We start from the raw sequence: 25943 nt of genomic DNA, 5'->3' as shown, positions 1-25943 counted from the left end.
TTGGACCGGACCAAAGCCATGCCTTAAAATAAACAGCAGTGCTTCCGACCCCCAACTGGAGGCACCCCCAGTGACTCCCAGTGCCACGTGACAGCCTGCCATTGGCTGAAATTCAAAAAAAAAATTAGTAATAATAATTTTTTTGGCCAATCAAAGAAGACGCTAAATCATTTTTCTAAGATAAATGTGTCATGATGTACACATCTTCCTGGGCGCACGTCTTAACAGCTCTAGTATAAATAGATATGTGGTTGAAATCTAAGCCCTTTCCTCCCTCGAAATCTCCGCATCTCTCCCTACATCTTCTCCTCTGTCTAAATTCAGTTGGCTTTCTTGCAGGTAAATGAACTCATTATAACTTATTGTCATTTGAAAGTATAAAGTTATTTGGTGTAATCTCGGCATCTCTCCCTACATCTTCTCCTCTTTCTCTAGATTCAGTTGGGTTTCTTGCAGGTAAATGAACTCATTATAACTTATTTTTATTTGAAAGTATTAAGTAATTTGGTATAATTTTTTATTCATAATCGAAATTGTTTAGATAAATTAATTATTTAGGTAGTGTTTGGTAATATTTATGTTTATAAAAATTTTATAAATTAATTTTTATTTATTTTTAAAAAAAATATAAACTATAATTGTATTTGATCTGGGCAAAATATTTAAAAAATTTTAAAAACATGTCTCTTTGTTGAACCGGACCAGTCACGACCGGTTCCGCAGCGGACCGCCGTGTCCTCCGTCGTTCTCATCCTCGTCTCTTCCCGATCATACTCCGACGCCATCAAAGCCTTAGAAGAGCAACGAATCTGGAGCTGCGGTGATGGATCTAGAGCTGTCGCTTTCGGAGCTCTAAGATCCATCACTCGCCTGCGTTGGAGTCGAGCATGGAGGATGAGAGATCTGAGGCGACGGCGGAGTCCAGATTTGAGGCGGTAGAGTCCAGATCTGAAGATAGAGAGGTGGTGCTGTGGGTGTTTAGAATAGAGAGAGAGAGAGAGAGAGAGAGAGGCGTAGGAGAAGAGAGCGACCGACGACAGTGTAGTCGATGGAGAAGACGCGGTCGACGGTGGCATTAGAGTTGTGGTGGTGTCGGCGTTAATGGAGGTAGAGAGGAGAAAGAAGAGAGAGAGAGAGAGGCCGCGGCGGTAGTGGGGAAGTGGTTGTGAGAAAGGGATGGGGAGAGAAGAGGTGCGGAGAGAGAGAGAGTACGGTTTGATTTACTTAGTTTAAAAACCAACGGTAACCCTTTTTATGAGTTTACAATTTTTTATCAAATTTACAAATTCAGTTATTTATAAATCAAAAAATTTATCAAGGAACGATAATTTTTTAAAATTTTTATAAATATAAATTAAAAATTAAAAATAAAATAATTTTCAAAAAAGACCTAATACATATTTAATTTTTACATTTTAATTATTAAATTTTAATTTATAATAAATTACACCAAGCAAATGAGTGACTAGAACATTGGTGAAAAATCAAACAGAGAAGACACAGCCAAAAAAAGAAAACAGAGATGAATTCAAACAAAGTGGATACCGTATTCCAAGAGGAAGAGCAACAGAGGCAGGAGGGATCATCCATGGGTGGACATGAAACTTTGGATGAGAGCGGCAATGGTCTTGCCAATGTGCCAGGTATCAATCAATGAACTCATTTTATTCTTCTGAACTTTTTTTTAAAAAAATTTTAATTTTAATTTTTTTTTTTTTTTTTTTGGATGGGTAGTGGGGGAAGAGAGATTGGTTGGATGGCAGGTTCAACACTACGTTATTAGGCATTTACAATGGAAGGGTTAAAAAAATGTATTAAGATATGTGTTATATGACAAAAAGTAATAAAAGTGGAGCCCAAAAATGTTTGTTAAAATATATTAAGAGTTTGTTAATTTTAGAGAGTGAATAGTGGTGTAATGGATGTGTTAAGGAGTGTGTTAAGGTGTGTTAAATATTTATATATATATGTATATATAATAAATAAACTAAATGAATAATTTAGTTTAATCAAAAATTTCAAGTCTAAAAAAAATTCCTACAAGTAAAAGAAAAAAAAAATTAAAAAAAATTTATCGTTGACCAGTCAACCGACAACCGGTAAGACCAAACAAACACCTTTTTTCGCTGGTTAAAACGATCGCTACAGATAACAAACATATTAACACACACCACTAATACACGCTTTAAAAGATCCACTGCAGCACCAAACAACAAACCTTGCTAGCTAAAACTTAACAATTGATGTTACCCAAAAAACAACCTAAGAGGAAGGGTGAATTATGTTTTTACAATTAAAATCAATAATAGTCTAATAAAAACTATGACTAGCACAATAGATAAATATAATTAATGAAATAAAAATAATTGAACAAGTGTCGTAACAACTATGTCAGTTAATGATTTTAGCATAGTAAAAATGTGAAATATAGTTATGACAATTTAAAATAAAATAAAGAGATAAGGGAGAGAAAGACAAATAAATTTATAGTGGTTCAGCTTCAACTCGGCCTACGTCCACTCCTCAAACTTCACTTGAGATTTTCCACTATCTTCTAACTTCACAGGAGTGCTAGCAACTTTTTTACAAATGGAGCAATCCTCCACAGATTTTACACAGACTTCACAAGTTCAAACCCTTGCAAATCTTAGGTGATTCATAATCACTCTCAAGATTTCAAGAACACAGTATTTGCAGTACTTTTACAAGATGAAATGGTATTTTTGATTTCAAAGAAAGCTTACAATAAATATCTCTCAAAGAAAGATATATAAAATGAAACTTTGATTTTTCTATAAATCTCACACAAGAAAGATGAACTTAATACTATAAGGCTCAGTATATAATTTCTGAGAATAAATGTGAGTGATTATAGATCAAAGAATATTTTTAGATTTTTTGTAACTTGTTTACATTAGAGGTTTTGGTATATAACATGAAAATTATAGCCGTTTATAGCCGTTGTATTCATTTGAATTTATAGCCGTGTATAGGCATTTATAGTCGTTGTAATCATTTGAATTTATAGCCGTTATACTTCCATCATTACCAATTTGAATATCTTCCACTCCATCATTACAAATTTGAATATCTTCCACTTGAACCTTTTGGCCTTTGAACTTTTATAGCCGTTTATCACCGTTGTACTTTCATCATTACTAATTTGAATATTTTCCACTTGATCATTTTGAACCTTTTGGCCTGCTATTGTGCTAGGCTGTTTGAACCTTTGTTTTGGGTTGTTTGAACTCCTGATTTAATCAAATATTAAATCAATTATGACAACATTTAGGATAAAGGTTTAGGTGAGAAATAATGGGACAAAATAAATTTTGATTCTATTTTTCTCTTTCAAATAAATCATCAAAATAAATTTTGATTCTATTTTTCTCTTCCAAATAAATTAAAACATAATTAAATAAATCATCAAAATAAATAAGTTTAACAACTGACAGTAACACTCTCCTTAGCAACTCCACTGTAGATGTTCTTAGTGTTTTGGGAAGTTGGTAAAAATTATTTTTTTGGCTTTTTTGACAAAAAAACTGGCTTCTTTTGACTAAAAAAAATGGTTTTTTTGGCTTAAAAAGCTAAAAAGTCAAAAAGTTAACTTTTTTAGCTTGTTGCCAAAATGAGCCCCAGATCCAGTCTGGATTTGTTAGAAATAAAGGCCTTGTTTGGTTTGCCTTTTTGAAAAAAAGATTTTGGAAAATTTTTTTGAAAATTTTGTTTGGTTTGTAATTTTTCTCAAAAAATTTTCAAAATCACTTTCTCTCTCCTACACATTAATCAACTATTTTTTCTCTTTCATCTCTCATTTTCAATCACTTTTTTTTCTCACATACATCTACTCAATTATAACAAAATATCAACTTATCTCAAACTCCCAAACTCCAAAACAATTTTCAAAGTATATAACCAAACAAACTACAAAAAATTTTAAACTCTCGTCACAAAATATTTTTTAAAAACTTATCTCCCAAAGTCAATCCAAACAAAGCCTTGTTTGCTTTGTATTTTGAGATATTATTTTAAAAATAATTGTTTAGAGAGAGTTAAAAAAATTAAAAATTTATTTAGTTGTATATTTTAAAAATAGTTTTGGAGTTTAAAATGATTTGATAATTTTTTTTATAATTTAATAAATTAGTGTGAGAGAAAAAGTGATTGAAAATGAGAGAGAAGAGAGAAAAAGTGATTAATTGATATGTAGTAGAGAGAAAAATGATTTTGAAGTTTTTATAAAAAAAATTCAACAAAACAATGTTTTAGAATTTTTTTTCTCCAAAAATATGTCTTGAGAAACAAACCAAACATGCCTTTTAATTTTACGAGAAGTTAACTTATTATCAAACTAATTTGAACTCAATTCAGTGATCTAAACCGTTTATCCTATACAACTAACTAAGAAAATACTAACTATGTTTATGTTAATGAAAATAAAAAATATGTTTAGTGTGAAACTTTAAGATTGTTGAGAGGTTTTAAGATCTAGAGTGAATATTTTGAGAATTAATTTGTTCACATACTTTTTTTTTTTTTTTTTTGAGGAAATATCAAATCAATGATAATTTAAAAAAGTAATATTAATTACAAATTAGTGACAACTCTTATAAATATTAATAATTAAAATTATAAATTTTTCTATGAATCTGCAATTATTTTTAGAAAAGGCTAATGAATTGTAATTTCTCCTACTTTTTTTATGCTATAGGATTTATTACACTTCTATTCCTAAATTATCGCCAAATTATCTACTTAGGTACCATTTGATTGTTTGGATTTAATATAAGGGTTTGAGGAGGATATGCAATATCTAAGGATAAAGATGTGATATAATATGTTGTAAGATATGATATGAATTATATATACTGTGGTATTACTTATATTATATTTGGTTAAGATAAGATATATGACGAGATAAGAGGGGAGTATATTATTTTTGACCTTTGGACGAAAGATTCCCTATATCCGATGGTAAAGATATACAATACCATGGGGGGTTGGTATTGCATATCCCCCTTTTACTATTCGGATTCTCTATATCCGGAGCAATCAAACACGAGATATAGGAAGATAAGAAAACAGATGGGACCAACCTCATATTATATCTGGTCCCTCTTCATATCCTCCCCTTATATTCCCCTAACAAACAGGGCCTTAGTCCCTTAACTCTTGATTGAGTTACTAAGTCCCTAAAATATATAAATTAAAGTCTATTTAATTCCTAAATTATCGATTGAATCTATTAAATCCTTAAGTATTTAATTGAAACATATTTAGTCTCTGAAAATGTTACAAAAATAAAATATGCCCATAAGTATTATAAATTAATAAAAAAAAACCCTAACTAATTAATATTTTGTTATAGGAAAATCATAATTTTTTTAAAAAAATGTTTTGTTTCATTGTGTGTTTAAATTTGTATTGGAGTCTAATTTATCAATCTTGCCAATAAAATTATGAGTGTTAGATATACTAAAAAGGTATAATTAGATAATTTAAAAAATAACACTTAGCTACAAATGATAATAGAATAAAATAATAAATTAATTAAGTTATAAAAAGAACACATCAGAAAAACTTAAAAATAATCAACTATAAATAAACGAAATCTGACATATAGTAGTAGATAAAGGTAAGCACGTAAGCATTGTAGAAGATAAGTAATAAATTCCTATAGATAATTACTCTAATCCTTATAATAATAATAATAATAATAATAATAATAAAAATTACCATACGAACTGTAGAATATAAATTTAAAGTATTTTTTAAAATAAATTTTAACTAGATAGGGTCTTTTTACTAATTTACAAAAAGGGAATTTAATCAAAGTTCCCTCATAATAAACTTTAATGCATTAAGGATAAGCACATAAAGTTTTTCTTGAAAAGTCTAATACATATCACTATTGCTAAAATATTCTTAGTGAGTAATTTAATATTTTAAATGTTAAAATGATATAACTTTTGATCTAGATATCGATTTTTAATAAAATTAATATTTTTAGAACCCTCTCATCAAGATTGAGGTTCATATGAAATTCTTTATAAAAAAAAATTACTATTGAACTTTACATAAACAGTAAAATTGTACTCTATTTCACAGAAAAATATTTCTGTGATTCACAGTAAAATTTTACAATCATTTATAAACAAATTGACACCAAACAAAATGCAAACAAGAGTAAAATTATGTTGTCAAATTTATCAATAACAAACAAATAGTATAAAAATTCAAAACTTATTCATTCATTCAATTGGAACACAATAATCAATTTGTAAAACATATCTTTAGTATGAGTTCACAAACAAATCAGACATAAACACAGTATCAGAATAAAATTTTATTGTCTATTCTAAACAAGATATCAATAACCAAAAATAGAGTATATATTACAAAAAGAAACACAACAACTAGATATAAAAGTCGTCAGTAATGATCGAACAAACTTTCAAATCTACCTCAATCAAAAACCAAATGAACCTGAAACTATACCAAATCGATCAATGAAGAAAGAGTGATGAAAAAAAGAGTAGATGTTAGTGATTACTAGGGTCGATGAAGAACAGAGAGTGACAATGATGGGACAATAAGTAGTGAGATTCAAACAATAAGTAACAATCTGAACAAGTAGAGATTGGAAACGGAACCAAGCATGGATCTCTACACACACCATGAATGTGCTGGTGGTTAATCCATGAAAATGTTGGTAAGATCATCTCCAATGGTTCATTAATTTTGTCATCAAATTTAAATTTGATGAAAAAATAATCTTTTTTCTGCTTTAATAGTTTAATCAAATGAGTATCAAATCGAGGATATCAAAAAATTTTCATCAAATTAAAGATGCCTATGAACTTTCATCAAATCACTGTTCATAGGCATTAGATTTTCACCACCGGATGACCACCTCTAGGCAAAAATTTGTGAACAAAATACACTGGCCGGTCAACCGGCCAGACATCCGTTCGGTTGTCTGCTCGATTGACCGGCGTTTTGATGAAAATTCAAAATCTTCCATTGGAACACTTGATATCAAACAAAGGTTTTACTCAAATTTAATGAAAAAAAGATACACCGTTAGAGAAGCTCTAACAAAAAATAAAATTGGGGTAAAATTCTCCACATATATTAGCACCAAAAAAAAAAAAACCGTCATTGAGATCATAAAAAAAACTAAGTCAGGGTCTTTATAACTTAAAAAATGTATAATTATCTTGTCATTTAAAGTTTATGGTGAATGATTTTTTATCCAATTTTTCTTTATAATATTTATGGGCTTACATTTTAATTTTATAATTCTTTCAGTGACTAAATAAGTTTGAATTAAATATTTTAAAGATTTAATAGATTCAATTAACAGTTTAGATACTAAATAAATTTTGATTTATATACTTTAATAACTTAATAAGCTTAATCAATAATTCAAGAATTAAATAAATAATTTAGTGATAATTTAAGAGTACAAAAATGTAATAAATCCTATGCTAAATTTTTGAAATGAAAACTACACGAACCGGTAATGCAATGGTCATGCATTTTTTTAATTAAATGCCTCTCAAATATCTAACCTCTATTTTCTATCTATAAACATTCGCACAGATGATTTAACTGTACAAATATGTTTCCCCAAAAAGAAAATAGCAATAACTGTGTAACGAATAAAACAAAAACATAATTAAAAATAGTAAAAACATAATAATCATTTAAAAAAGAAAAAAATAGAACATGAAGTCCACTTTCTTATTTTTGGGGACTCATCAATATCAAATTGGCTGAGTTCAAACATTGAACAATTTTAAATTATATAATTGATCTTAATGAATTCGTAATTACTTAGCCCAAACAAAAAAAAAAAAAACTATGGTGTTTCTCAACCACATAGATGTGTTTTTATTAGGGGTGGACATTCATCGAATCAGTCTGACATTACATCATAAGAGATTTTGTGTCCGCCTAAGCCCAGCTTGACCCTAACATTGCGCCTTTACATCTGCCCAAGCTCGGCTCAAAAAATAATTATAAATCCTAAGCCCACCCATTGGAATATATGTTAATTTTTTAAAAAATATTCCATAATTAAATTCAATCACACATTATATTTATTAAATAAATATACTGACATAATTATAAATTGAAAATTTTGTGTATAAATTGAAGGATTTCTTAAATAAATGCAATCACATATCACTATAAATGTGAGTTTCAACAAAATCAACAAAGATAAATTTTAGATGTTAGCAAAAAACATATATTTTAAGATATTATAATTAATTAATTAATTTAAAATAACATTCCTAAATTCTAAAATAATAAGATTGGACTGGGCGGGCTCACGGGATGATAGCAAGCCCTAGTTTTTATATGGGGAATTAGGGGTGTAATAAAAATATAGGATAAATTACACTTTCACCCCGTTATGTTTGGCTACTTTCTCACTTTGTCTCTTAAAATTTATTTTTTCTACTTTGACCTTTCATGCAATTTTTTTTTTTTTTTAAATGACTCTAAAGCTAACTTTTGTTCAAAATTAGACAGAAAATGTCACAATAATTGTCACATAACATAAAAATATATGATTATAATGGGGTTTAAGTTTGTATTACAGATGTGAGTTATATATAATAAAATATTTTTATGTCACATAATTGTCAATGTGTTATTTTACGTCTAATTTTTAACAAAAGCAAGCTTTAAGAGTAAATTGAGAAAATCTTGAAACATAAACCGCCAAAGTAGAAAAACATATATTTAAGAGTCAAAGTGAGAAAATGGCCAAATATAAAGAGGGCAAAGTGTAATTTATCCTAAAAATACACATCAAAAACTTATATTTCAATAGTGCATAAAATTCATAGAAGCAAGAGGAGTCGGTTCTACACTCAGATTCAGCAAATCAACAAACAAATAAAACTAAAACTCTAGAATGACCACATAGATGTGTATTTTTATTATACATTTCTTTCTTTCTGTTGCAGGTTTAAATATCAACAATGGACTTGGAAAGTTGGACAGAAATACAAGGAAGTTTGTTGATAAGGCTAAGGAACTGGCTATGAATGCCAGCCACGAAGAGTCTACGCCTCTTCATTTGCTAGTGGCATTGATCTCTGATTGTAATAACTTGAGGCAAGCAATTGTCAATGCCAGTCAGGGTGAAGACACTGAAAACTCAATTAGGAATGCCCTCAATCAAGAAATGAATGTGCTTCCCTGCAGAATTCCTAAAAATGAGAAGCAACCCAAAAAGATTGGTTTTTTGAAAAACAACACTCGTGAAAACAATGTCCCAGAAAGTTACAGTCTACGTAGGGTGATTAACATGGCTCAATCCTCGAAGTCCCATGGTCAGAGTCATTTAGCCATTGATCAGTTGATTCTCTGTCTTTTGGAAGATTCAGAAATTGAAGATCTTTTTGAAAGAAGTGGGATCAGTACCTCAAGGGTGAAATTAGAGGTCAAGAAGCTTTATGGGAAGGAGGGAAAAAAGGCGAGAGATCCTTCTGGAGATACCACATTTCAAACTCTGAAGGCTTATGGTTGTGACTTCATAGAGCAAGCTCGAAAGCTTGACCCTGTCATTGGAATGAATGAAGAGATTAATATGGTTATTAGTATTCTATCAAGAAAAAACAAGAGCAATGCCATTATTATTGGAGAGCCTGGTGTTGGAAAAACAGCAGTGGTTGAAGGCTTAGCCCAAAGAATTGTTAAAGGGGATGTTCCTAAATATTTTGATGATGTGAGGCTTTTTGCATTAGATATGGGGGCCTTGGTTCCTGGAACGAAGTATAGAGGAGAATTTGAGAAAAGGTTGAAAGCAATTCTAAAGGAAGCAGAAGAAGCTGAAGGAAAAGTTATACTCTTCGTTGATGAAATACACCTTGTTCTTGGTGCTGGTCAAATTGAAGGAGGGTCCATGGATGCTGCCAACATTTTCAAGCCAATGCTTGCCAGGGGCCAATTTGGATGCATTGGGGCGACAACTTTTGTAGAGTATACAAAATATGTGGAGAAAGATGCTGCTTTTGCAAGAAGGTTCCAAAAGGTTAATGTGGTCGCGCCAAGTGTTGAGAACACAATTAGTATCCTTCAAGGTCTAAAAGAGAGGTACGAAAGACATCATGGTGTTAAAATTCAGGATCAAGCTCTTGTGGCTGCTGCCCAACTATCAGATCGATATATTACTGGTTCGTAGATATTATTTTGTAGTTCAATATGTTTATGTCGTTCTTTTATTATTCTGGGTCTCATGTTTGTGAATTTTGAAGGCTAATAACTTTATTATTGGAATAAGAGATACTGATTTATATGCATTTTTTCCCCGGTTTAGGACGTCATTTGCCAGACAAGGCAATTGACCTAGTTGATGAAGTATGTGCAAATGTCAAGGTCCAACTCAATAGTCGACCAGAAGAGATTGATAATCTTGAAAGGAAAAAACTTCAGTTAGAAGCTGAATGTCATGCTCTTGGGAAGGAGAAAGACAAAGCTAGTGAGGCTGAACTTGTTAAAGTGAGTACATTTCTTGATGACAATTACTACTATTTAATGGCAATTTTTTTTTTTTTTTTTCATTTGCAACTGAAATTTAACCACTATTTTAGGTTAAAAAAGAGCTTAATGATTTGATGATCAAACTTCAACCATTAAGGGAAAAGTATATAGAGGAGAAGGAAAAGTTTAATGAGCGTCGCAAACTGAAACAGAGGCTAGAGTTTGTTCTGGTTACATTACAAGCTGAAGAGAGAGGTAATGTTGATGATGCTAAAACTTATACAATTAAAGGTATTGAGGCAGCAATTGCAAAGCTTGAAAGGAGCATAGAAGAAAATGTAATGTTGGTTGAGACTATTGGACCAGAACAAATTGCAAAAGAAGTGAGTCACTTGACAAACATACCTATGATGAGGCTTGGCCAGAGTGAGAAAGAGTGGTTGAATGGCCTTGCTGGCAAGTTGCATCAAAGAGTAGTGGGGCAAGATCAAGCAGTCAATGCGGTAACCGAAGCTATGTTGAGATCAAGGGTTGGATTGGGAAGGCAGCAGCAGCCAACTGGTTCATTCCTTTTCTTGGGTCCTACAGGTGTTGGGAAGACTGAGCTTGCTAAGGCTCTTGCAGAACAGCTGGGTGGCAAAGAAAATATATTGATTCGGATTGACATGACTGAGTATATGGAGCCACACTCAGTTGCCCGATTAATTGGTGTTCCACCTGGGTAAGTGCATTGGGTTAAATTAAATTTGTTAGGTTTTTGTAATTGGCAATCCCGTTAGATGAAACTCTATTCAGTTGTTTTTTTACTCATTCTACTGTATCTGTGAGTTATGAGAGTTTAAATGCGAATCTAACCCGAGTTGCACCTGCTTAGAGAAGTTTGTGTTGACATTCTGTATCCTGACTTGAGCATTTCTGTTTGCCACTTCGTTGATTATGTACAAGAAATTGTTTGACCACTCGAGCGGTCTTTCGTGCGCTTGAGCGGTGAAGTGTATCATCTAGTATCTCTTCGTGTGTTCTGAACCCAAGCTATCTTTGTTGCTCTGTTTAGTATAAAGTGCGTTGTTTGCTATTTTTAGGGTTTAACCCATCCAAATTACCAGAGAGGGGTAAAATACTAAGTATTTTATATTAGAGGGTGTTTAGATATGAGTTTCCTTGATGTATAAAAGGTGATCGATTGATCAACGAATTACATATTGACAAACATCAAGGGTTGGTTTTGTTATTTCATTCCAAAAAAGGAGAGAGGTGTTCTTCGAAGGATTCTAAAGAACTTGGGCCTGAAACTTTGGTCGATTCTGGAGTGGCTCATCATCATGGATTCGACATCGGCACTGTGGAATCAATGTTGGGCAAAGCAATTCTGAGGTGAAGATGGTGGTAGAAGAGGCACATTGGGTTTGTTTCAATTCAGGCATAGATTCGTTAGGTAATTGAGAGTTCTCATGTGTAATTCCTTTATCTTCCTAGTAGATTGTTTTGTGACTTTAGTCCGTGATTTTTTTTTATCACAATTAGAGGTGTCCAATTGTCGTTTTTCCACGTTAAATCGTTGTTGTGGGAGCCGAAAAGGGGATATAGTTGAAAAATGGCCAATAAAGCATCCAAGCCCGTTTAAGATGGGCCGAAAAAGGCCAAAGCCCACTGGAGTACGTCATTGTTGAATAAATGTCTGAATAAGCATGAAAATATGGGGGAGTGCCGAATAGCGGGTACCTGTGCCAAGCAACAGAGCCGAATGTGTTGGGCGAGTCGGCATGGACTCATTAGGTGGGACCAGGCTGTCCCTTAGGGGTATGGGCCCTGACAGAATGATGATGAAAGGCTAAGTTGCATAGAGTAAAGATCGAGGAGAGTAACTCTATAAAAGGAGGAGAGAGGCTGGAGAAACAGGCATGTGAGAAGAATCTTGAACCTCAAGAAACCGAAAGAAACACCAATCTTTCTACAGAGACTAATTTGTCTGTCGGAGTGCTAATTCTGGCACTACCGTCTAGAGTTTTATTTCCATTTCAGGTGACAGCTGTGAAGATCCTACAAGGGCTTGTTTGGATAGAAGGAGTATTCCATAACCCCTTCCTAACTAGTTGTGCCGATTTGTTGTTGATTGTTTAATTGAGATTACTATTTATTGTTTAAAATTAGATCATAATCACAAATCAATATCTCGGAAGTTTTTTTAAATTTTCAAAATCTCTTGTCTTTGTTCTTTATTCTTTATTCTTTATGAGATATGAGATTGCAACAATGTTAGTCACTGCTGTAATTGATGATTTCAGCTATGATGGGCATGAGGAAGGTGGGCAACTCACAGAAGCTGTGAGGAGGCAGCCATATAGTGTCATACTATTTGATGAAGTTGAGAAAGCACACCCCACTGTTTTAAATACATTTCTTCAAATTTTGGATGATGGAAGGTTGACAGATGGCGCAAGCCGCACAATTGATTTCACCAACACAATAATCATTATGACTTCAAACCTTGGAGCCGAGTATCTCTTGGAAGGATCAACGGACAGTTGTACAATGGAGGGTGCTCGGGAATTGGTAATGCAAGAGGTAAACTAGCAATGCCATGTAACTCTCAACAGCTGCATATTGTTTAACATTGCTTGTTTCATTATCTAAATTCTGTTTTTGTCACGCCCTCAAAATAAACCCATTATATATATATCATTGGCATGCAATATTAAAAGAAACCAATTCATTATCTCATTCATCAGAGTATTACAAAAAGAAAACATTACATGTAATATCAATTTAAATGCCCTATGGGCTTACATCTTTCCAAGCCAACACTTGGACACAAAAATATGAGTTCTAACCCAAATACAAATAAAGCCCTAGGCTTGAATGTTTATCAAATGAAAACAAATAACTAAAGATAGTTTTCAAAATCCAAATCCTTCCAAGCTAAGTCCTTGGAGGTAGCTTATCACCTGGACCTGAAAATGATGTTCCCATAAAGGGTGAGCCACAGCCCAGTAGAAATATACTAAACCAAATATAAGCATTGATTAAAGGAATAGCATTCAATAGATGGTTAACCAAGATAATCAATTACATCATTTTACAGTCTCGTGACACTATTGTCTAAGACACGTTTTACATTCCAACTTTATCAATATGGCTCAGAACCTGGCCAAACTTACAACAGTGAACTATATATATCATATTCACATTCTTCCAATGTCAACAAACAGATGAGACTCAGGCTCAAATCAAAACACTTCATACTTCCAGTTTGATACACATTTTAATGCTGTATCAATAAAAACACTTCAATATAAATAAGCACACATAAAAGTGATGCTAATGGAGTCCATCCCCTATCTCCTCCCAAACAAAATTCGGTTTAGAGGTCCATCCCCTATCTTCCCCTAAACCGTGGAGTACATCCCCTATCTCCTCCCACACAAAACAATGTATGCAAACACATAACATATACAACACACAATCAATACACATAATGTCTGTATTAATTCAGCAGTCAAAATTGATGACTTAATCAATGATTAGTTTCAGTTATTCCTAATCCACATGCAGTGTCTACAACAAGCACGGCTATCCTCCACCGATAGTCCAAAACAGTTATTTCTAAACTGAAAATAAGTATATCAACAATTCAATAGGCGAGTGATTTAAATTATCCAACTACGCCATTTAATCAATGAATTCCCCAATTCCATGAATTTAACCATATTTCCCCAATTCCATGAATTAATTATACCAATTAATTTATTAATACAACTAGGGTTTTTCCCAAAATTACCAAAGTACCCCCAACATATCAAAATACTAAAACTTAGAACAAAACTTATAAGATGGAGTAGGAAATCCCTACCTCGAAGAAAATAACCCGAATGGAGAAGACAGAGATGAAAACCCAAATTCCAATGTGCTCCAAATCACTAAATGTTCAGATTAAATGGAAGCCTTCAACTCACTCTATCTTTTTAATAAAGGATCTAAGGTAGAAACTCACTCTAAGTAGATCAATCCTAAGAGAGAAGGTGTGTAGAGGGAGAGAGAACTCGTAACTAGGGTTTTGGAATCTGAAAGTGTATGAAAAATTGATCTGAAACACACTGCTGCCTATTTAAACCTGACAGGCTCGCTCGAGCGAAGACTTGGTCGCTCGAGCGACCAGACACACGAAAACCTCGCTCGAGCGAAGAAAAGCTCGCTCGAGCCAAGAATGCAATGCTTCAGGTCTGCAACCCTGGAGCACGCTCGAGCGACAGAATGCTCGCTCGAGCGACAGAATGCTCGCTCGAGCAAGAAACTCGAAAACATACACCTCGCTCGCTCGAGCGAAGAAAATCTCGCTCGAGCGAATAAGCATTGCCCTCAGGTCTGTACCAGACGTAGTCGCTCGCTCGAGCGAAGCAAATCTGGATCGAGCCAGAGGACACAAAACAAACCTCGCTCGAGCGACCAAATCCTGGCTCGAGCGACCAACCCAAAAACTAGGCAGCAACACTTGGTTTACGAACCCAACCAACCTGAAACAAACCTGCCCAACACATCCTATAACTCCAAATGAGACAATAAAGGACGACAACAACAAATATACAATGACAGAATAAACGGAACCCAAGTCCGGATACAATAATCAAATGGGAAAAGACCAGGGTCGCTATAGTTTTGAATCACACAATAATTTGGGTCTTGGCACATTATAGGTGAGGAAACACTTCAAGCCCGAGTTTCTTAATCGACTGGATAAGATTGTGGTATTTGATCCTCTTTCTCACGATCAATTGATAAAGGTTGCCGAGCTTCAGGTGAAGGATGTGAAATTCCGCCTTGCAAGGAGAGGTATTGCCTTATGTGTGACTGAACAAGCACTGTATGTTACATTATTGAACAGTTATGATCCGGTAAGTATTGTGACTTCTCTAATGTATACACATTTCATTACTTCCATCTGCAGTGGTTATTAAATTGCTACAATATGTGCTTCCAGGAATATGGTGTGAGACCTATTAGGAGATGGGTGGAGCAGAATGTGGTCACTAAATTATCAGGAATGCTTTTGAATAAGGAGATTGATGAAAATTCAACTGTTTATATAGATTCTATGCCTAATGGGGAGGAGTTAACATATCGGGTTAAAAACAATGGGGGACTTGTGAATGCTGCTACTGGGCAAAATTCAGACACACTTATTGAACTAACTGATGCCGCCAAGGTGAAAATGAAGATGAAGCTGGCGACGAAGATGAAGAAATCTATAGATGATTCCCAAAAAAAGGGGAAACGGTTTTTTTTGGTTTAGTATTTGTTATTTGTTTTAATGCTTTAGATTTTATGCTTTGAATCTCTTTCTTTATATTTGAAGAAAGAGTCGACATTTTGGTCAAGTGTCCTGAGTTGTCATTCAATTTGTTTTACTAGAGCTTACTGATGCAAACCGAACATTAAATAATAAATATTTTTATTTTATTATTTTAAAAATAATATTTTATTAGAAATATTCAAATTTAATATAGAATTATTGAGTTATTTAGTTTCCTGATATAATATGATGTAGCTTTTCCATTTTATTTTCTATTTTATTAGTTTCTTATTTTTAAGAATTAGGTTTATTATAAATAAGGTTATAAGCTTTAGGATTATTCAGTTTATATTTGATTATTAAAAATTGAGATTTTTCTCAATATTATTTGTCCTTAAAGAGAGTATTTCTAATTCGGATTTGTTCGTAGTTCAATTTTATTATTTGTTTCTTTTTCCGATCACATACACATAGTAAGGAAAAGAAAAACTTTGAAACTGAAATGGAAGGAAAAATAACAGATTTAAATCACCTTTGGAGAGAGCTACAAATGAGCCGAGTTAAGTTAAGCTTTGTTGAGTTAGAGCTCGACTAGTTTGTTTATCAAGCTCGTTAATCAAAACTGTCCCACTAACTTTCTCAAAATGTATGGATTGATCAAATAAGTTGGGTTAGCGTGACTTCTTTTATTTTTTGCAGACTCTTATACTTCACCTTCATCCTTGCGAATATAATTAATATTTATTTAATTTTATATTATTTTTTCTTTATATTTCAAACAAATTGTTTTATATTATTTAATTTTTTAAACCCGTGCATATCTAGTACACATAGTAAGGAAAGGAAGAAGTTTGAAACTGAAATGGGAGGGAAAATAACGGATTTGAATCCTTTGTGGAGATTTGCGTGGGGAGATCGCGTGGAAGTGTTCACTAGGAGGGACACCTCATGGCTAATCTTGTGGCTTCCATGGAGCCCCATTGACAAAGGAGGAATCAAGTGGAACGACGCCGTTTTCACCCAATTTTGTATTTATTTTTTAAGAAAAAATTCACCCAATTTTGTATTTATTTTTTAAGAAAAAATTATAATTTTTTTTTTAAATATTAAAACTTGAACCTTATAACAAAATAAATTTTAATTTTATCATTTTAAACCCTGAACTTTAGATTTGTATTCAATTTAAACTAATTTTCTATTTTCATTAAGTAAAATTGATTAAAAAATAATATTTTAGTTATTAAATTTAATAAAAAATAATATTTTAGACATTTTATGTACACCTATATTGATTATGATGATTGAAATATATATATATATATATATTGATTTTACTTAATGAAATTAGGTTGATAATTTATATTAAAAAAAATCAAAAAAATTAAGGTTTAAATTGATAGAATTAAAAATTAATATTTATTTTGTTACCATAGTCAAACTCTAAATAAAAAAAAATATATATATCTTTTATTTTTTAATTATCAAATCATACTCAGTGTTCTTTTTCACATTCTTTATGAATTTTTAAACTTAGGATTTGGTTTGTTTACTGTAATAGGTTGTATAGAATTATTTTAGTATCATGAAATTGAATAAAGAGATTACTTAGGGTTGGTTTGGTTTGGGTTGAGTTGGCGCTATTTTAGCTACAAAAAGATAAAAGGTTTGTTTGGGATATGAGTTAGTTTTTTTGATTTTTTAGCTATTTTAGCCTAGGATTAAAAAGTCTCGCTTGTGATAGATTTTTTTAATTTTTTTGACTTTTGTGAGAGGAAAAAAATGATTATAGTTTGGATGTAACATTTTGCCTTATTAGGCTAATTTTTTTTTTTTGTGTGGCTATTTTAACCAAAAAGTCTCATTTTAGCTTATGTCAAACGACGGCAAAACTTAATAAGACAAAATGTCACATCCAAACCATAATTATTTTATTTTTTCTCTCACAAAAGTCAAAAAGCTAAAATGCCCATTCCAAACGAGACTTTTTAGCCACAGGCTAAAATAACTAAAAAGTCAACTCACATCCCAAACGAAGACTTATTAATGTAGTAGTATTAAATTAGAAATATAAGGTAAAATATGTTTACTTGTATAGTAGCATAATGGTATTAATTAGTTAGAATCAAATATATATATTAAAGTATATAAAATCCTCATTATGTAAAAAAATAACTTTGTTATTTTTGTAAAATGAGAAGTAAAATAATTCTTAAAAGATAAAATATGCTAATATCAATAAAATAAAATGTCATATATAAACTATAATCATTTTATTTTTCTCTTACAATCGTCAAATCAACTATAAAAAAAGTTAAAAATTTCCCCTATATAGAATTTTTTTAGCTAGCTGAAAATATGAGATTATTAATCTTCTCACTATGCTCATAATCCTATGGCCATTTGTTCGACATTTTTTTACTTTGGCTTTTAAAGTTTTATTTTTGTTTTTATTTTTTTAAACTTTGATCTTTTATGTTTCAAGTTTGGCAAATATGTAATTATGGTGTTTACTTTTCATTTCTCAAGCATTAGGGTTCGAACATTCGGATACTTATTCGAACCCTCTTGCATGCTGGTAAATATGTAATTATGTGATTTACTAACCATTTCTCAAGCATTAGGGGGTTCAAACACTCGAACACTTATTCGAACACTCTTGCACGATGGCAAATATGTAATTATGGTGCTTACTTACCATTTCTCACGCATTAGTGTTCGAACACTCGGACACTTATTCGGACCCTCTTGCGGATGAAAAATATGTAATTATGGTGTTTACTTGCCATTTCTTATTTATTAGGGTTCAAACAATCGGACACTTATTCGAACCCCCTTGCATGCTGACAAATATGTAATTATGGTGTTTACTAACCATTTCTCATGCATTAGGGTTCGAACACTCGGACACACTTATTTGGACACTCTTGCATGATGAGAATTATGTAATTATGGTGTTTATTTACCATTTACTTCAAAAGTTAATTTATATCTAAAATTAGAAAAAGAAATGATACATTGACAATCACATGATATAAAAACAATTTATTATATATAATTAATACCTCTGATACAAACTCAAATATCAACATAATAATATATATTTTTTATGTTATATTACTAGAGAGGTATGAAAAAAAAAAAAAAAATCGACTAAATCGATTGAATTGGAACGAACAAATCATATTTGGTCTGTTTTTTTAACAAGAATCGGTCTATGAGATTTTTAATTTAATTTTTTTATCGATTTGGTATCAATTCAAGTACTTTGTGTACCAAACTAAACCAAAACCAACCGCTTCAACATATTTATAATATATATATATATATAATTTAATAATATAATGATATTGCTAAATATAGTAAATTATTAATCTCAATTAGTTAATCTTATCATCTCTATAAACTAAAGTTAGAAAATCCTTATTATATATAATCTTAATTCTAACTCATTATTCTTAAACGTTAATATTTATTAAAAAGTTTTTTTTTGTTTCTATTTTTATTAATTAAGAATTGAAAAGTATTTATTAAATAAATAGATTGGATATGTTTGAAATGGTGGATAAATAACTAATTCAATGATTTTACATAAATTAGTGACTATACTAAAAAGTGGTTCAAGTTTAAAAAGACCTAGACCGATTAAATTGTATTGAACTGATCAGTTTCAATTTGTACAATTTGATGGAAGAAACAATCTTTATCGGGGCTCGAAATAATAAAATTGACATTATCAGTTGGGTGAAAATTTTGGGCTTTTTTTTTTTTTAAAAAAAATCCCTAGTATTAAGATTTTATAGCATAAAGGACATTCAATATTTTCAAAATGTCTAAGGTCTCTCAAATCAAACTAGAGAAAATTCAATCTAAAGAAATTCTTTGGTCCAAACCAGAAAAATTCAATCCAAACTAGAAAAATTCTCTCCAAAGTAGATAAATTCTCTTTGATTTACTTATAATTTTCTCTGATTTGTTTATCATTTTCTCTGACTTCAACAACAACAACCATCTAACTTTGAATTTCTCTAGTCCAAACCAGAGAAATTCTCTCCAAACCAACATGGAAACCCCATCATCGACTCTACCTCTCTTAGACAGCCATTTGAGCTCTTCACATTCTCTCTGCAATGCAAATCAACAACCTCTACCTCTCTTAGACAGCCATTTGCTCAAAATCTGACATTCCACTTGGATAGATGAATGCAATATTTCCAATCTAAGACACATTTTTTATAATTTTTTCCCCCTAAATTGAATTTAATGCTTAAACAAAGATAGTATTAAAATTAGAGAAGTAGTAGTAGTAGTTACCTTCATAGCTCTCCTCTCCTTGACAAAATTCGGTCGAACCTTATCCTTCAAATAATCAATCTTATCTGAGAAGTAAAACTCCGACGTCCTCGGCTCTAGACTATGTTTCTTACAAAAAGGCACCCACCTCCTAGCAAACTCGGCAGTCTTCGCCATTGTCGCGACCCAAACCCGCCCCTGTAGGTTTAGCTTCGTAACTGGCCAGTAATCCTTAGATTACCAAATGCCTCATAACAGAATAACACATAGTTAGGGGCTGCAGAAGCAAATATATGAAAATATACACAGTCCATCGAGTTGTGCAGACATACATAGAACAGATAATCTTAAACTTTTATACCATACGTATGATGTCATAAGGGTACAGTAGTTATACGCCATCCCATATACATATAACAGAAACTTTGTTCATAAATCAAAAGAAATAAAGTCTTAATATTCACAAAACATGGCCATAAGACTTGACTTGATCCGGAACCTCCTCGGGAGGCGCAAAAGGTGGCTGACAAAAACAAAACACTTCAGGCATCATCTTAAGCCTAGTCACGAGCCTGCTTACCTACATACATAATAATAAATATTGAGCGGGAGCCTAGTGAATAATAACAGAGTAAAAGGGGTTTAATGAATGTTGTCCCAAACAGTTACAGAAAATAGACTTCAATAATAATCAGAAATGGATTCATGATCATGTTCAAAAATCATAGTTCATAACAGATACAGATTCAGAATCATATTCGTAATCAGAATTTGCAGTTAATCATACATGGTACATTCATTAGCACTAGCAGAAACAGTTGACCCATTAAGGGACGACCATAAAGGCATACAGTTGACTAACGTGCACGAAGACGATATAGTTGGCTCATGAGACGTACAGTTGGCCCATAATTAGACCGTATACATAAGGATCCATAACAGTTGGCTCATGAGACGTACAGTTGACCCATAATTGGGACATAACAGAACAGATAACAGATGTCATCTGAACCTAATGATCCCACGAGTACATTTCAGAAACATTGGACAACCATTCATTCATACAGAAAATAATATTTTAGAAAACAGATCACCTTATATCAGTTAGAAAATACTTATAATCAAATATAGTTTTACAAAGTTATTACTCACAGATGGCTCCAAAGCAGATGGACAGAACAAATAACTGAATAGCCTACGGCGTGTGACCTACACAAATACAGAACGAATAGGTACTGAATTACACACCCGAAATCACTAACTTAGTTCTTTCTTGTCTTGGTGTGTTTCTACTTCATTATCCTCATTACGGTGTCTTAATCTTAACCTAGGAATGCCTAGGATGCAATGAGGATGCAAAAATGCATTTGAAAGAATTAGTCAAAAGTTGCTGAAAATAGAGTTTTCGCTTGAGCGGGGGTTCAAAATTAAGGGTGGTCGCTCGAGCGGTCTATAAACTTGGCAAAAGTACTGGTTGCGTGAAATTTCTGCTCGACGGTCGCTCAAGCGGAAGACTGGGTAAAAAGGTCCTCGCTTAAGCGCCACTTTGGTTGCTCGAGCGACCTGTAAAATTTTATATCTAGGAGCTCGATTTTCATGCTCGAGCGACACTTTCCTCGCTCGAGCAGATAGTGCGAATTCTGAAATTTCCAGAACTGTGTTTAAACTTCAGGGTTGATATTCAAAGGTTTCAAACTCGTGTTTTAGGCACAAAAACATGGGAAAACTTTATGAAACATGAAAACATAGTTAATTTGAAGCCAATTGCTCAAAACCATGGCAATTTTCAACCAAAAAACTTCAACTTTAAGTTATAAAGCAAGATTGTTTCAAATTGAGTTTATTTTCCTTCAAAACTTGATCAAGTGATATGAGGTGTATGAAAACATGAAGGACTCTTCAAATTGAAATGTAAAAGCGCCATGCATGTAAAAATTTCATAAATTCTAACTCAAATTATGCATGCATGCACATGATTAACTCTTATCTTTGAAATTCAAGGTGATTCAAGCTTCTACCAAGCAATTTTATGCAAATGAGCTTAAAACTTAGATGAATCCAATTCCTACATGTTCCATTTTCAAGGATTAAGGTTAGAGATCATACCTAAGGCTTGAATTTAGGTACATACTAGCTTAAATCCCCAAGTCCTCCACAATTTCCTTCAAATTTTCCCTTTCTCTCTCTCTCTAAATGTTGAGTCTAGCCTCCTCCTCCCAAAATCCCAGTTCAAGTGTTTGTATAAGTGAGTTCATAAGCTTAATGGACCTATTTATATGGTATGATTAGCTTAGCCTAATCAAGGTTAATTAAGGTTAGTTAATTAGGCTTACTTCTAATCAAGTTCAATTAGTTTATTCTAATTATTTTGACCTAAATCAATTTTCAATTTAAGTTGCCACAAAATTCTAAAAATTTTAACTAACACATAAACCAAGTCAATTTCTGAATCGGATATCGATAAGGCCTTCAATTCATAAACCGAAACGGAAACACGAACAGATTTTTCTACGTTAAATAGATATAAACACAAATAAGGCAACATGTGATATAAAATTTCTCTTAATTACTTATTAGGCATAATTAAGTATGGATTAACGTCAATCATGGGTCAGGGTTGTTACAATCTTCCCCCTTTAAAGAGTTTAGTCCTCCAAACTCGAGTTACCTTTATTATAGAAGACCACTGGATTCAGAGGAAACAATTTAGGGTATCTTCTCATCATATCTTTTTTTGTCTCCCAAGTTGCATAGGTTCCTCCATGATTCTGCCAATCAACTTTTATTAGCGGGATTTCCTTGTTTCTCAATCTTTTGATTCGACGATTCACAATTTGGATTGGCCTCTCCTCGTACGTATAATCATCTTTTAGAAGCATATGAGTCGGTTCAATCACATGTAATGGATCCCTCAAATAATCTCGAAGCATAGAGACATGAAAAACATTGTGCATATGTTCCATGATTGGTGGTAAGGCTACCAGATATGTTAGTGGGTTGATTTTCTCAAGGACCTCATACGGTTCAACATATCTCGGTGCTAACTTGTCTTTTACTCCAAACTGCGTTTGGCCCTTCAGCGAAGTTACTTCGATAAATACGTGATCCCCAACTTCATACTCCCTGTCTCTTCTTCGAACATCTACATAACTCTTTTGGCGACTTTGTGTAGTTTTTAAGCGTTATTGGATCAATTTCATATTTTCTGTTGTTTCTCGCACAAGTTCTGGTCCCAATAATGGTCTTTCGCCTACTTCAGCCCAACAAATAGGAGATCAGCATTTCCTATTGCACAAAGCTTCATAAGCAGCCATTCCAATGCTTGAATGATAGCTGTTGTTATACACAAATTTGGCCAGAGGAAGGTAGGTCTCCTAATTTCCTTGAAAGTCTAACACACACATTCGTAACATGTCTTCCAATGTTTGAATGGTTCGTTCAGATTGGCCATCTGTCTGCGAATGATAAGCACTGCTTAATCTCAGCTCAGTCCCTCACGTTTGTTGCAAACTTTGCTAGAATCTCGAAGTAAACTTGGGATCTCTATCAGATACTATAGACACTGGAACTCCATGTAATCTCACAATCTCATTGACATATAAATTAGCTAACTTATCCACATTATCCAAAGATTTGACAAGTAAAAAGTGAACAGATTTTGTTAGACGATCAACAATAACCCAAATTGAATCCATACCTCGAGAAGAGCGAGGTAGCCTAACAATGAAATCCATAGTAATATGCTCTCACTTCCATTCCGGTATTGGAAGCGGCTGAAGTAACCCAGCGGGTTATTGATGTTCGGTTTTAACTTGTTGACAGTGCAAACATCTAGCCACAAAATCCGCAATACACTTTTTCATTCCTGGCCACCAGAAATTTTGTCTCAAATCATGATACATCTTTGTGTTCCCTGGATGCATAGCAAACTTGGAATTGTGGGCTTCAATTATAACACGTTTTCTAAAATCAGAGGAATCTGGTACACAAAGTCTATCCTAAAACTTCAACACATTGTTCTCAAGTACAAACCTAGGTCTTGGTTTTGAGTCAAGTTCATCTACAATCTTTTTCAGGAACTCATCTTCAAGTTACTTCTCTTTGATTTCTTCAATGATTGTAGGCTGAGTGGAAATGGAAGCTAAGACCCCACCTTGTTCTCGCAATACAACTTCAATCTCATTCCTTTCCAAGTCACATAGTAATTCTTTCTGACCGGTGAGCAAACATGACAAATTTCCAATTGATTTTTGGCTGGGGCATTTGTTACAGTATTAGCTTTCCCTGGATGATACAAAATCTGCAAATCACAGTCTTTGATCAATTCTAACCATCTCCTCTGTCTCATGTTCAATTCTTTTTGGGTGAAGAAATATTTTAGGCTTTTATGTTCTGTGTACACTTCACAAGTCACACCGTACAGATAATGGCACCAAATTTTCAAAGCAAACACCACAGCTTCCAGTTCAAGATCACGAGTTGGGTAACTCTTTTCATGAAGACGAAATTACCGAGAGGCGTAAGCAATTACCTTCTCATTTTGCATCAACACACATCCCAAACCTTTGTAGGAGGCATCACTGTAAATCTGAAACCCATTAGTACCATTAGGTAAAATCAAAATTGGTGCAGTTACTAACCTGGTCTTTAACTCTTGGAAAACAGTTTCTCTTTGATCAATCCAATCAAATGGTGTAGCTTTATGTGTCAATTGAGTGAGTGGCAGCGCAAGTTTGGAAAAATCTTTCACAAATCTGCGATAATAGCCTGCAAGTCCTAGAAAACTTTGAACTTCTTATATATTTGTCGGTCTAGGCCAGTCCACAGTAGCCTCAATTTTCTGTGGGTCAACATAGATACCATCCTTGTTGATTACGTGTCCCAAAAATGCCACATTGTCAACCCAAAATTCACATTTGGAAAGTTTTGCATACAATTTCTTTTCTCTCAAGGTTTGTAAGGTAATCTTCAGATGATTTTCATGTTATTCCCTGCTTTTAGAGTAAATTAGTATATCATCAATAAAGACAACAATAAATTTATCCAAAAACTGTTTAAACACCCTATTCATTAAATCCATGAATGCTACAGGTGCATTAGTTACCCCAAATGGCATGACTAAGAATTCATAATGCCTATATTTAGTTCTGAATGCAGTCTTCTCTACATCTTCTGCCTTGACCTTTAACTAGTGATACCCAGATCTAAGGTCAATTTTAGAAAATATTTGGGCTCCCTGAAGTTGGTCGAATAAATCATCTATCCGGTCCAATGGATATTTATTCTTGATAGTTACTCTATTCAGCTCACGATAATCTACACATAACCTTAAGGAATCATCTTTCTTTTTAACAAACAAGACTGGAGCACCCCAAGATGAATGCTCAGGCGGATGGATTTCTTGTCTAACAGTTCTTGAAGTTGGGTTTTCAATTCTTTCGATTCTGAGGTTGACATTCTGTAAGGGGTCTTAGAAATAGGTCGTGTTCTCGGTGTCACTTCAATGGTGAACTTAATTTCCCTATCAACTAAGTCTCCAAGCAAGTTATTCGGAAACACATCAGGAAATTCACAAGCAATAGAAATAGCTTCTACATTAGAATTATCAGAAATCCCAATCAAAACACAACACAGGTAACCCTTACATCCTTTCCTAAGTAGTTTAACAGCTTTCATGGCAAAAATCAGGTATGGGGAAGGAACTACTCCATTTTCAGTAAACACAAACTCAGATAAGCCAGGTGGATGAAATGCAACAGTTTTATTCACACAATCAATAGTCGCACAATACTTCGTTAACCAGTCCATACCTAGTATACAGTCAAAATGATCAATTCCTAGCTGTAATAAGTCAACATACAAT

At 32.9% G+C, this 25943-nt stretch overlaps 1 protein-coding gene across 5 annotated transcripts; it reads left to right on the top strand.

Annotated features, from left to right (window-relative positions):
* Positions 1-218: 218 nt before the first annotated feature.
* On the top strand, positions 219-15960 carry LOC114311548 (chaperone protein ClpB1). Of its 5 annotated transcripts, none has more exons than XM_082924579.1 (8): positions 219-339; positions 1493-1643; positions 8985-10196; positions 10340-10521; positions 10614-11224; positions 12789-13068; positions 15195-15392; positions 15479-15960. In XM_082924579.1, exons 2-8 carry the CDS (start codon positions 1523-1525, stop codon positions 15788-15790), a joined length of 2916 nt encoding a protein of 971 aa, XP_082780705.1. In that variant the 5' UTR covers positions 219-339; positions 1493-1522; the 3' UTR covers positions 15791-15960. The 5 variants fall into 5 exon arrangements, with proteins under 5 accessions (XP_082780705.1, XP_082780704.1, XP_082780707.1 ...); XM_082924578.1 differs by having other exon boundaries at positions 255-456; positions 1521-1643; XM_082924581.1 differs by having other exon boundaries at positions 255-456; positions 12927-13068.
* The last annotated feature ends 9983 nt before the right edge of the window (positions 15961-25943 follow it).

Source organism: Camellia sinensis, chromosome 4 (assembly GCF_055761805.1).
Source record: "Camellia sinensis isolate YWXY chromosome 4, ASM5576180v1, whole genome shotgun sequence".
Classification (NCBI taxonomy): Eukaryota; Viridiplantae; Streptophyta; class Magnoliopsida; order Ericales; family Theaceae; genus Camellia; species Camellia sinensis.
Note: the sequence above shows the minus strand (reverse complement) of the source record. Positions and strands in the feature narration are given on the sequence as shown.